Raw genomic sequence first — 13,476 nt, forward strand, 5'->3', positions numbered from 1 at the left:
AGAGGAGGGGAGGAGGGAGGGGAGAGGAGAGGAGAGGAGAGGGGGAGAGGGGAGAGGGAGAGGGAGGAGAGAGGAGAGGGAGAGGAGAGGAGAAGAGAGGAGAGGGAGGGGAGGGAGGAGAGGGAGAGGGAGAGGAGAGGAGGAGAGGGGAGAGGGGGAGAGGGGAGAGGGGAGAGGAGAGGAGAGGAGAGAGGAGGAGAGGAGAGAGGAGAGGAGAGGAGAGGAGGAGAGGGGAGAGGAGAGGGGAGGGGAGGGGAGAGAGGAGGGGAGGAGGGGAGAGGAGAGGAGGGGAGAGGAGAGAGGAGAGGGGAGGAGAGGAGAGGAGAGGAGAGGAGAGGAGAGAGGAGAGAGGAGAAGAGGAGAGAGGGGAGGAGAGGAGAGAGGGGAGAGGGAGAGGGGAGGAGAGGAGGGAGGGGGAGAGGAGAGAGGAGGAGAGGGAGAGGGGAGGGGAGAGGAGAGGGGAGAGGAGAGAGGAGGAGAGAGGAGAGGAGAGGAGGGAGAGGGGAGAGGGGAGAGGAGAGAGGGGAGGAGAGGAGAGAGGGGAGAGGAGAGAGGAGGAGGGAGAGGAGAGGGAGAGGGGAGGGGAGAGGAGAGGAGAGGAGGGAGAGGGAGAGGAGAGGAGAGGGAGGGAGAGAGAGGAGAGGAGGAGGAGAGGGGAGGAGAGGAGAGGAGAGAGGAGAGGAGAGAGGAGAGGAGAGGAGAGGAGAGAGGAGGAGAGGAGAGGAGAGTAGAGAGGAGAGAGGAGAGGGGAGGAGAGGAGAGGAGAGAGGAGGAGAGGAGAGGAGAGGAGAGAGGAGAGAGGAGAGGAGAGGAGAGGGAGGAGGGAGGAGAGGAGAGGAGAGGAGAGGAGAGGGAGAGAGGAGAGGAGAGGAGAGAGGAGAGGAGAGAGGAGAGGGAGGGAGGAGGAGAGGGAGAGGAGAGGAGAGGGAGAGGGAGAGGAGAGAGGGAGAGGAGAGGGAGGAGGGAGAGAGGAGAGGAGGGAGAGGGAGAGGGGAGGAGGGAGAGGAGAGGGGAGGGGAGGGGAGGGGGAGAGGGGGGGGAGGGGAGGGGAGGGGAGAGGGGAGGGGAGAGGGGGAGAGAGGAGAGAGGAGGAGAGGAGGAGAGAGAGGGAGAGGAGAGGAGAGAGGAGAGGAGAGGGGAGGGAGGAGAGGAGAGGGGAGGGAGAGGGGGAGAGGGAGAGGAGAGGAGAGGAGAGGAGGAGAGGGAGAGGGAGAGGGAGGAGGAGGAGAGGAGAGGAGAGGAGAGGAGAGAGGAGAGGAGAGAGGGGGAGGAGAGGAGGAGAGGGAGGGGAGAGAGGAGAGGGAGGAGAGAGGAGAGGAGAGGAGAGGGGAGAGGGAGAGGAGGGGAGGGGGGGGGAGGGGAGGAGAGGGGAGGGAGAGGGGAGAGGGAGGGGAGAGGGGAGAGGAGAGGGAGAGGGAGAGGGAGGGAGAGGAGAGGAGAGGAGGAGAGGAGAGGGGAGAGGGGGAGGAGAGGAGAGGAGAGGAGAGAGGAGGAGAGGAGAGGGAGAGGAGGGGAGGGGGGAGAGGAGAGGGGAGAGGAGAGGAGGGGAGGGGAGGAGAGGAGAGGAGAGGAGAGGAGAGAGGAGAGGAGAGGGGAGGAGAGGAGAGGGAGAGGGAGAGGAGAGGAGAGAGAGGAGAGAGAGAGGGGAGGAGAGAGGAGAGGAGAGGAGAGGAGAGGAGGGGAGAGGAGGGAGAGGAGAGGGGAGAGGGGAGGGAGAGGAGAGGGGAGAGGAGAGGGGAGAGGAGAGGGGAGGGGAGAGGGGTGAGGAGAGGAGAGGAGGGGAGAGGACAGAGGGAGAGGAGAGGAGAGGGAGAGGAGAGGGGAGGGGGAGGAGAGAGGAGAGGGGAGGAGAGGGGAGAGGAGAGGGGAGAGGGGAGAGGGAGGGGAGGGGGAGGGGAGAGGAGGGGAGAGGAGGGGAGGGGAGAGGGAGGGGAGAGGAGGGAGAGAGGGAGAGGAGAGGAGAGGGGAGAGGGGGAGGGGAGAGGGAGAGGGAGAGGAGAGGAGAGGAGGAGAGGAGAGGAGAGGGGAGGGGAGGGGAGAGGGGTGAGGAGAGGAGAGGAGGGGAGAGGAGAGGGGGAGAGGGAGAGAGGAGAGGGAGGGGAGAGGGAGGGGGAGAGGGGGAGAGGGGAGAGGAGGAGAGAGGAGAGGAGAGGGGAGAGGAGAGGGGAGAGGAGAGGAGAGGAGAGGAGAGGAGAGGAGAGGAGAGGGAGAGGAGAGGAGAGGGGAGAGGAGAGGAGAGGGAGAGGAGAGGGGTGAGGAGAGGAGAGGAGGGGAGAGGAGAGGGGAGAGGGGAGAGGAGAGAGGAGAGGAGAGGAGAGGGGAGGAGAGGAGAGGGGAGAGAGGTGAGAAGAGAGGGAGAGGAGAGAGGGGGAGGGGAGAGGGGGAGGAGAAGAGAGGGAGAGGAGGAGAGAGGACAGTAGAGAAGAGGAGGGAGGAGAGAAGAGAGAGAGGAAAGTGGATAGGAGGATAGGAGAGAAGAGAGAGGAGAGGGGGAGGAGGAGAGAGGAGAGGAGAGAAGAGGATAGAGGAGAGGTGAGAGAGGGGAGGGAAGCGGGGAGAGAAGTGAGAGAGGAAAGTGGATAGGAGAGGAGAGAGGGTGGAGAGAGGAGAGGACAGAAGAAGAGAGACAAGTGGAGAGAGGAGGAGATAACAGGAGAGGGAGGAGAGGAGAGAGGGTGAAGAGGGGAGAGAGAGGAGAGAAGAGACAAGTGGAGAGAGGGGGGAGAGGAGAGAGGAGGAGAGAGGAGAGGAGAAAGGAGGAGAGAGGGGGGAGAGGAGAGAGGAGGAGAGAGGAGGAGAGGGAGGAGATAGGAGGAGAGACAAGTGGAGAGAGGGGAGAGGAGAGAGGAGGAGGGAGGAGAGAGGGTGAAGAGGGGAGAGAGGAGAGGAGAGAGGAGAGACGTCAGAACTCATAACAGAAACAATCTTTTGTCTTCTGTATGAAGGTTGTATCTTCCTACATGGGGAAGACGTTTCAAACCACCATGATCAGATGGTTCAACCAAACTACGCTCATGTTTGGTCCACAATAAATAACTAAAGCTGTATTCATTAGCTAAGTAAGGTAGACCCACCCATGACGACACACACACACACACACACACACACAGTACCTTCTCGTAGTTGGTGAAACCGCCCATGACAGCGGGGTCCACGATGCCGTTGAGCAGCATGGAGAGGGGGTTGATGGGAAGGTTGGAATCATTCAGGTGACGCTGCACCATGTTGCTGATCTTCTCATTGGTCAGTTGCATCGTCTCCATGGCGTTCTCCAATGGGCTGATCTCCTCCTGAACACACGAAGCAGGAAGTAAAAGAAGGTTAGAAGTTCTGATTCATTTCAGGTTGAGGTCCGTCTGTGAGCGAGAGAGACATTTTAACACCAATCTACAGTCGAACAACAGGGACATTATAGGCTACCTGAGGGCTTCTGATGGCTGAATCTCTGGGACAGACGAGTGACGACAACGGTAGAACATGTGTGGATTGTCTTGAGTAAATTACAGTTTATAGATGTTTTTCCCCCCCCCCCAACCTAAATTTAGAAGGATCTGTGTGACTGCCTGGCAGGGTGACAAATCTCACCAATCTGCGGTGAAAGCCGAGCCTGGCAAGCCTCTTTAAGACCGGCATCAGATGGAAGGATTTACAGAGACTATGGAATCTATTCGTTCTGGATTGATGACGTGGGAACATTGACTTTACATGTCAGTCACGATGTAACACCGAACCGTACAGGACCTGCCCTGTTCCCGCCTCATCTGGGTGACTATATACCGTGGGTTCATGACCTGCCCTGTTCCCGCCTCATCTAGGTGACTAAATACCGTGGGTTCAGGACCTGCTCTGTTCCCGCCTCATCTGGGTGACTATATACCGTGGGTTCAGGACCTGCCCTGTTCCCACCTCATCTGGGTGACTAAATACCGTGGGTTCAGGACCTGCCCTGTTCCCGCCTCATCTGGGTGACTAAATACCGTGGGTTCAGGACCTGCCCTGTTCCCGCCTCATCTGGGTGACTAAATACCGTGGGTTCAGGACCTGCCCTGTTCCCACCTCATCTGGGTGACTATATACCGTGGGTTCAGGACCTGCCCTGTTCCCGCCTCATCTGGGTGACTATATACCGTGGGTTCAGGACCTGCCCTGTTCCCACCTCATCTGGGTGACTATATACCGTGGGTTCAGGACCTGCCCTGTTCCCACCTCATCTGGGTGACTATATACCGTGGGTTCAGGACCTGCCCTGTTCCCACCTCATCTGGGTGACTATATACCGTGGGTTCAGGACCTGCCCTGTTCCCACCTCATCTGGGTGACTAAATACCGTGGGTTCAGGACCTGCCCTGTTCCCGCCTCATCTGGGTGACTATATACCGTGGGTTCAGGACCTGCCCTGTTCCCGCCTCATCTGGGTGACTATATACAGTGGGTTCAGGACCTGCCCTGTTCCCACCTCATCTGGGTGACTATATACCGTGGGTTCAGGACCTGCCCTGTTCCCTCCTCATCTGGGTGACTAAATACCGTGGGTTCAGGACCTGCCCTGTTCCCACCTCATCTGGGTGACTAAATACCGTGGGTTCAGGACCTGCCCTGTTCCCACCTCATCTGGGTGACTAAATACCGTGGGTTCAGGACCTGCCCTGTTCCCACCTCATCTGGGTGACTAAATACCGCGGGGGAAGGGCCCTGTATTATACTATGGTATCGTAGAGTATTGTATAACATTGTATGGTATAGTAAATTATACTATGGTATGGTATAGTATTATATAATATATTTAATATAGTAAATTATACTATGGTATGTTATAGTATTATATAATATATTTAATATAGTAAGTTATACTATGGTATGGTATAGTAAATTATACTATGGTATGGTATAGTATTATATAATATATTTAATATAGTAAATTATCATTTATGCACACACTCACCGTGGAGACAGACCTGAAGCAGACACACACTCACCTTGGAGACAGACCTGATGCAGACACACACTCACCGTGGAGACAGACCTGATGGAGACACACACTCACCGTGGAGACAGACCTGATGCAGACACACACTCACCGTGGAGACAGACCTGATGCAGACACACACTCACCGTGGAGACAGACCTGATGCAGACACACACTCACCTTGGAGACAGACCTGACGAGGACGCAGACACACACTCACCTTGGAGACAGACCTGACGAGGACGCAGACACACACTCACCGTGGAGACAGACCTGACGCAGACACACACTCACCGTGGAGACAGACCTGATGCAGACACACACTCACCGTGGAGACAGACCTGATGCAGACACACAGTCACCGTGGAGACAGACCTGATGCAGACACACACTCACCGTGGAGACAGACCTGATGCAGACACACACTCACCGTGGAGACAGACCTGATGCAGACACACACTCACCGTGGAGACAGACCTGATGCAGACACACACTCACCGTGGAGACAGACCTGACGTTGACACACACTCACCGTGGAGACAGACCTGATGCAGACACACACTCACCGTGGAGACAGACCTGACGCAGACACACACTCACCGTGGAGACAGACCTGATGCAGACACACACTCACCTTGGAGACAGACCTGATGGAGACACACACTCACCTTGGAGACAGACCTGATGCAGACACACACTCACCGTGGAGACAGACCTGATGCAGACACACACTCACCGTGGAGACAGACCTGATGCAGACACACACTCACCGTGGAGACAGACCTGACGCAGACACACACTCACCTTGGAGACAGACCTGACGCAGACACACACTCACCGTGGAGACAGACCTGATGGAGACACACACTCACCGTGGAGACAGACCTGATGGAGACACACACTCACCGTGGAGACAGACCTGATGCAGACACACACTCACCGTGGAGACAGACCTGACATCGAACCAGCGCAGGATCCCAGGCAGTTTGTAGGCCGTGGTGTAAGTGGTTCTCTCGATCCACATGTTCTGGAAAAAAGACAATAAAACACAATACAAGAGAAGAAGCTGTAAAGAGTTTTTTTGTCTTCACGGAGATGAACAAATGACCGGTGCTTTCAGTATGACAGACAGGAGCACTTAGAATAGAGACAGATAACGGTTGTTCTTTCCTGCTACAGTTTTACAGATCCAACATTTCCTGTTGACGTTAAATGTACCAGAGAGAGAATGGCTGTTGAGTTAAAGTCCAACTGCTGGGGCTGGAAACACAATAGTAGGTGTGTGTGTGGTGTGTGGTGTGGCTGTGTGTGTGTGTGTCTGTGTGTGGTGTGGTGTGTCTGTGTGTGTGTGGTGTGGTGTGTCTGTGTGTGGTGTGTATGTGTGTGTGGTGTGTCTGTGTGTGTGGTGTGTCTGTGTGTGTGTGTGTATGTGTGTGTGGTGTGTATGGTGTGTGTGTGTGTGTGTGGTGTGTGTGTGTGTGGTGTGGTGTGTGGTGTGTGTGTGTGTGTGGTGTGTGTGTGTGTGTGTGTGTGTGTGTGTGTGTGTGTGTGTATGTGTGTGTGGTGTGTGTGTGGTGTGTATGTGTGTGGTGTGCCTGTGGTGTGTATGTGTGTGGTGTGTGTGCGTATGTGCGTGTGTTTGTGTGTCTGTGTGTGTGTGTGCGTATGTGTGTGTGTGCGTATGTGTGTGTGTGTGTGTGTGTGTGTGTGTGTGTGTGTGTGTGTGTGTGTGTGTGTGTGTGTGTATGTGTGCGTGTGTGTGGTGTGGTATGTGTGTGTGTAATGAAAGGGATTCTCCAGTACATCACACATCATCCACACTAATAGACATAATCCAGCTGTTCACAGGACGACTAGAAGAGACGACTAGAAAACAAGTAGTTCTTTCCTGTACCTTTTTTACAGAAATACTTGTTGGGTTAAAGGTCAGAGAACCAGACTGCTGGTGTAGTGGAGGAGGACTACAACATGTTGTCGGGTTAAAGGTCAGAGAACCAGACTGCTGGTGTAGTGGAGGAGGACTACAACATGTTGTCGGGTTAAAGGTCAGAGAACCAGACTGCTGGTGTAGTGGAGGAGGACTACAACATGTTGTTAGGTTAAAGGTCAGAGAACCAGACTGCTGGTGTAGTGGAGGAGGACTACAACATGTTGTCGGGTTAAAAGTCAGAGAACCAGACTGCTGGTGTAGTGGAGGAGGACTACAACATTTTGTCGGGTTAAAGGTCAGAGAACCAGACTGCTGGTGTAGTGGAGGAGGACTACAACATGTTGTCGGGTTAAAGGTCAGAGAACCAGACTGCTGGTGTAGTGGAGGAGGACTACAACATGTTGTTAGGTTAAAGGTCAGAGAACCAGACTGCTGGTGTAGTGGAGGAGGGAGGGGGACTACAACATGTTGTTAGGTTAAAGGTCAGAGAACCAGACTGCTGGTGTAGTGGAGGAGGACTACAACATGTTGTTGGGTTAAAGGTCAGAGAACCAGACTGCTGGTGTAGTGGAGGAGGACTACAACATGTTGTTAGGTTAAAGGTCAGAGAACCAGACTGCTGGTGTAGTGGAGGAGGACTACAACATGTTGTTGGGTTAAAGGTCAGAGAACCAGACTGCTGGTGTAGTGGAGGAGGACTACAACATGTTGTTGGGTTAAAGGTCAGAGAATCAGACTGCTGGTGTAGTAGAGGAGGGAGGAGGACTACAACATGTGGTTAGGTTAAAGGTCAGAGAACCAGACAGCTGGTGTAGAGGAGGAGGGAGGAGGACTACAACATGTTGTCAGGTTAAAGGTCAGAGAGAACCAGACTGCTGGGGTAGTGGAGGAGGACTACAACATGTTGTCAGGTTAAAGGTCAGAGAGAACCAGACTGCTGGTGTAGTGGAGGAGGGAGGAGGACTACAACATGTTGTTGGGTTAAAGGTCAGAGAACCAGACTGCTGGTGTAGTGGAGGAGGACTACAACATGTTGTTGGGTTAAAGGTCAGAGAGAACCAGACTGCTGGTGTAGTGGAGGAGGACTACAACATGTTGTTGGGTTAAAGGTCAGAGAACTAGACTGCTGGTGTAGTGGAGGAGGGAGGAGGACTACAACATGTTGTTGGGTTAAAGGTCAGAGAACCAGACTTCTGGTGTAGTGGAGGAGGACGACAACAATAATTAAGTCTCTCTCTCAGACACACCAGATGAGAGGGACTCTCCTCTAGCTAGTACATCACACATCATCGACCAGAAATAATGACTCACAATATCTGAGAGGTGTTGACCTGTTGCACCCTCTACAGCCACTGTGATTATTATTATCTGACCCTGCAGTACAGTACTGACATCTGTCATTAGTCACAACAATTACAGTACTGACAGTAGTCACAACAATTACAGTACTGACATCTGTCATTAGTCACAACAATTACAGTACTGACAGTAGTCACAACAATTACAGTACTGACATCTGTCATTAGTCACAACAATTACAGTACTGACAGTAGTCACAACAATTACAGTACTGACATCTGTCATTAGACACAACAATTACAGTTGACATCTGTCATTAGTGACAACAATTACAGTACTGACAGTAGTCATTAGTCACAACAATTACAATACTGACATCTGTCATTAGTCACAACAATTACAGTTCTGACATCTGTCATTAGTGACAACAATTACAGTTCTGACATCTGTCATTAGTGACAACAATTACAGTTCTGACATCTGTCATTAGTCACAACAATTACAGTACTGACATCTGTTATTAGTCACAACAATTACAGTACTGACATCTGTCATTAGTCACAACAATGACAATACTGTCATTAGTCACAACAATTACAGTACTGACATCTGTCATTAGTCACAACAATTACAATACTGTCATTAGTCACAACAATTACAGTACTGACATCTGTCATTAGTCACAACAATTACAATACTGTCATTAGTCACAACAATTACAGTACTGACATCTGTCATTAAAGGAAATGTAGAAAAGAAAGATTAGAAAATCAATATGAATATGATATTTACCGAGAACTCGTTGTCTGGGTCCTTCTCTCCCTTCCTCACCGGTCTGGAGTACTGAAACTGATACACTTCATTTATCATGTAAAAGCTGGGGAGAGGAGAGAGAGGGAGAGAGAGGGAGAGACAGAGACAGAGACAGAGAGAAAGAGGGAGAGAGAGAGAGAGGGAGAGAGAGAGAGAGAGAGAGAGAGAGAGAGAGAGAGAGAGAGAGAGAGAGAGAGAGAGAGAGAGAGAGAGAGAGAGAGAGAGAGGGAGAGAGAGTGAGAGAGACAGAGAGAGAGAGAGAGAGGGAGAGAGAGAGTGAGAGGGAGAAATAAGTAGAGAAATAAATTAAAAGTGTTATGGTCCATCTGCAGGTTAATTATGTTGCCGTTTCAGGTGAAAAACAGGTCAGTGAGTCAGTAGCATAAACATCCCTCACTTAGACTGTCTGTCTGTCTGTCTGTCTGTCTGTCTGTCTGTCTGTCTGTCTGTCTCACTGTCTGTCTCACTGTCTGTCTGCCTGTCTGTCTGTCTGCCTGTCTGTCTCACTGTCTGTCTCTCTGTCTGTCTCTCTGTCTTTCTGTCTGTCTGTCTGTCTGTCTCTCTGTCTGTCTGTCTGTCTCACTGTCTGTCTCACTGTCTGTCTCACTGTCTGTCTCACTGTCTGCCTGTCTGTCTGCCTGCCTGTCTGTCTCACTGTCTGTCTGTCTGTCTCACTGTCTGCCTGTCTGTCTCACTGTCTGTCTGTCTGTCTGCCTGTCTGTCTCACTGTCTGTCTGCCTGTCTGTCTCACTGTCTGCCTGTCTGTCTCACTGTCTGTCTGTCTGTCTGTCTGTCTGCCTGTCTGTCTGTCTGTCTGTCTGCCTGTCCTGGTGTCATGTCTGTCTGTCTGTCTGTCTGTCTGCCTGTCTGTCTGTCTGTCTGCCTGTCCTGGTGTCATGTCTGTCTATATGTATGTCTGTCTGTATGTCCTGTCTGTCTGTCCTGTCTGTCTGTCCTGTTGTCATGTCATGTCTGTCTGTCTGTCTGTCTGTCTGCCTGTCTGTCTCTCCAGAGCTGGAATGAACTGATTGAAATCATAATACACAGATATATACAAAGAAGCATTTAATTCCCAGGGATGAGCTCTTAGATGGGGAATGTAATGAAGCTGCAGACAGACAGACAGACAGACAGACAGACAGACAGACATGACATCAGGACAGACAGACAGGACAGACAGGACAGACAGACAGGACATACAGACAGACATACATACATACAGACAGACATGACACCAGGACAGACAGACAGACAGACAGACATGACACCAGGACAGACAGACAGACATGACACCAGGACAGACAGACAGACAGACAGACAGATCAGTGGACTGGCAGGGTTGAACCCTCCTATCCAGGTTAAAGATTTCTCTCACTGGGAGTTCTGTTGTGGGGTGATGGGCCCAGTTGTCTGAGACGAGGTTGGACCAACACACAACACTAACAGAGCACTATCTTTAAATAGTACTGTGTAACGCTGGTCTACAAATACAGCACGTTTCCTTTTCTGTTCTTTGAAAACCATATGTCTCATTATGTGGTCTGAGACTTTATTAGTCGAATGACATTAATATCAAATGAACGAGAGCCGTTTCCATAAAACAGCCCTGTTCTCTGTGAAGATGTAGGAACATTTACAACAGCCCTGTTCTCTGTGAAGATGTAGGAACATTTACAACAGCCCTGTTCTCTGGGTGTGAAGATGTAGGAACATTTACAACAGCCCTGTTCTCTGGGTGTGAAGATGTAGGAGCATTTACAACAGCCCTGTTCTCTGGGTGTGAAGATGTAGGAACATTTACAACAGCCCTGTTCTCTGTGAAGATGTAGGAACATTTACAACAGCCCTGTTCTCTGTGAAGATGTAGGAACATTTACAACAGCCCTGTTCTCTGGGTGTGAAGATGTAGGAGCATTTACAACAGCCCTGTTCTCTGGGTGTGAAGATGTAGGAACATTTACAACAGCCCTGTTCTCTGGGTGTGAAGATGTAGGAACATTTACAACAGCCCTGTTCTCTGGGTGTGAAGATGTAGGAACATTTACAACAGCCCTGTTCTCTGTGAAGATGTAGGAACATTTACAACAGCCCTGTTCTCTGTGAAGATGTAGGAACATTTACAACAGCCCTGTTCTCTGTGAAGATGTAGGAACATTTACAACAGCCCTGTTCTCTGGGAAGATGTAGGAACATTTACAACAGCCCTGTTCTCTGGGTGTGAAGATGTAGGAGCATTTACAACAGCCCTGTTCTCTGGGTGTGAAGATGTAGGAACATTTACAACAGCCCTGTTCTCTGGGTGTGAAGATGTAGGAGCATTTACAACAGCCCTGTTCTCTGGGTGTGAAGATGTAGGAACATTTACAACAGCCCTGTTCTCTGTGAAGATGTAGGAACATTTACAACAGCCCTGTTCTCTGTGAAGATGTATGAACATTTACAACAGCCCTGTTCTCTGGGTGTGAAGATGTAGGAGCATTTACAACAGCCCTGTTCTCTGGGTGTGAAGATGTAGGAACATTTACAACAGCCCTGTTCTCTGTGAAGATGAAGGAACATTCACAACAGCCCTGTTCTCTGGGTGTGAAGATGTAGGAACATTTACAACAGCCCTGTTCTCTGGGTGTGAAGATGTAGGAACATTTCCAACAGCCCTGTTCTCTGTGAAGATGTAGGAACATTTACAACAGCCCTGTTCTCTGGGTGTGAAGATGTAGGAACATTTACAACAGCCCTGTTCTCTGGGTGTGAAGATGTAGGAACATTTCCAACAGCCCTGTTCTCTGTGAAGATGTAGGAACATTTACAACAGCCCTGTTCTTTGGGTGTGAAGATGTAGGAACATTTACAACAGCCCTGTTCTCTGTGAAGATGTAGGAACATTTACAACAGCCCTGTTCTCTGTGAAGATGTAGGAACATTTACAACAGCCCTGTTCTCTGTGAAGATGTAGGAACATTTACAACAGCCATGTTCTCTGGGTGTGAAGATGTAGGAACATTTACAACAGCCCTGTTCTCTGGGTGTGAAGATGTAGGAACATTTACAACAGCCCTGTTCTCTGGGTGTGAAGATGTAGGAACATTTACAACAGCCCTGTTCTCTGTGAAGATGTAGGAACATTTACAACAGCCCTGTTCTCTGGGTGTGAAGATGTAGGAACATTTACAACAGCCCTGTTCTCTGTGAAGATGTAGGAACATTTACAACAGCCCTGTTCTCTGGGTGTGAAGATGTAGGAACATTTACAACAGCCCTGTTCTCTGGGTGTGAAGATGTAGGAACATTTACAACAGCCCTGTTCTCTGTGAAGATGTAGGAACATTTACAACAGCCATGTTCTCTGGGTGTGAAGATGTAGGAACATTTACAACAGCCCTGTTCTCTGGGTGTGAAGATGTAGGAACATTTACAACAGCCCTGTTCTCTGTGAAGATGTAGGAACATTTACAACAGCCCTGTTCTCTGGGTGTGAAGATGTAGGAACATTTACAACAGCCCTGTTCTCTGGGTGTGAGGATGTAGGAACATTTACAACAGCCCTGTTCTCTGTGAAGATGTAGGAACATTTACAACAGCCCTGTTCTCCGTGAAGATGTAGGAACATTTACAACAGCCCTGTTCTCTGTGAAGATGTAGGAACATTTACAACAGCCCTGTTCTCTGGGTGTGAAGATGTAGGAACATTTACAACAGCCCTGTTCTCTGTGAAGATGTAGGAACATTTACAACAGCCCTGTTCTCTGTGAAGATGTAGGAACATTTACAACAGCCATGTTCTCTGGGTGTGAAGATGTAGGAACATTTACAACAGCCCTGTTCTCTGTGAAGATGTAGGAACATTAACAACAGCCCTGTTCTCTGTGAAGATGTAGGAACATTTACAACAGCCCTGTTCTCTGGGAAGATGTAGGAACATTTACAACAGCCCTGTTCTCTGGGAAGATGTAGGAACATTTACAACAGCCCTGTTCTCTGGGTGTGAAGATGTAGGAACATTTACAACAGCCCTGTTCTCTGTGAAGATGTAGGAACATTTACAACAGCCCTGTTCTCTGGGTGTGAAGATGTAGGAACATTTACAACAGCCCTGTTCTCTGGGTGTGAAGATGTAGGAACATTTACAACAGCCCTGTTCTCTGTGAAGATGTAGGAACATTTACAACAGCCATGTTCTCTGGGTGTGAAGATGTAGGAACATTTACAACAGCCCTGTTCTCTGGGTGTGAAGATGTAGGAACATTTACAACAGCCCTGTTCTCTGTGAAGATGTAGGAACATTTACAACAGCCCTGTTCTCTGGGTGTGAAGATGTAGGAACATTTACAACAGCCCTGTTCTCTGGGTGTGAGGATGTAGGAACATTTACAACAGCCCTGTTCTCTGTGAAGATGTAGGAACATTTACAACAGCCCTGTTCTCTGTGAAGATGTAGGAACATTTACAACAGCCCTGTTCTCTGTGAAGA

At 50.4% G+C, this 13,476-nt stretch overlaps 2 protein-coding genes across 2 annotated transcripts in view; one reads left to right on the forward strand and one right to left on the reverse strand.

Moving 5' to 3' along the window:
- Positions 1-13,476, forward strand: part of LOC135513383 (dedicator of cytokinesis protein 1-like) — a 1,066,221-nt gene that overhangs the window by 194,263 nt on the left and 858,482 nt on the right.
- LOC135511833 (dedicator of cytokinesis protein 1-like) overlaps positions 1-13,476 on the reverse strand; it is a 513,132-nt gene that overhangs the window by 90,919 nt on the left and 408,737 nt on the right. The window contains exons 29-31 of the mRNA XM_064933315.1: positions 8,988-9,072; positions 5,907-5,993; positions 3,114-3,290 (exon numbers count right to left, since the gene is read on the reverse strand). Of these exons, the coding sequence (XP_064789387.1) occupies positions 3,114-3,290; positions 5,907-5,993; positions 8,988-9,072 (349 nt within the window). The remainder of the gene's footprint in view (positions 1-3,113; positions 3,291-5,906; positions 5,994-8,987; positions 9,073-13,476) is intronic.

This window comes from Oncorhynchus masou, chromosome 24 (genome assembly GCF_036934945.1).
Source record: "Oncorhynchus masou masou isolate Uvic2021 chromosome 24, UVic_Omas_1.1, whole genome shotgun sequence".
Classification (NCBI taxonomy): Eukaryota; Metazoa; Chordata; class Actinopteri; order Salmoniformes; family Salmonidae; genus Oncorhynchus; species Oncorhynchus masou.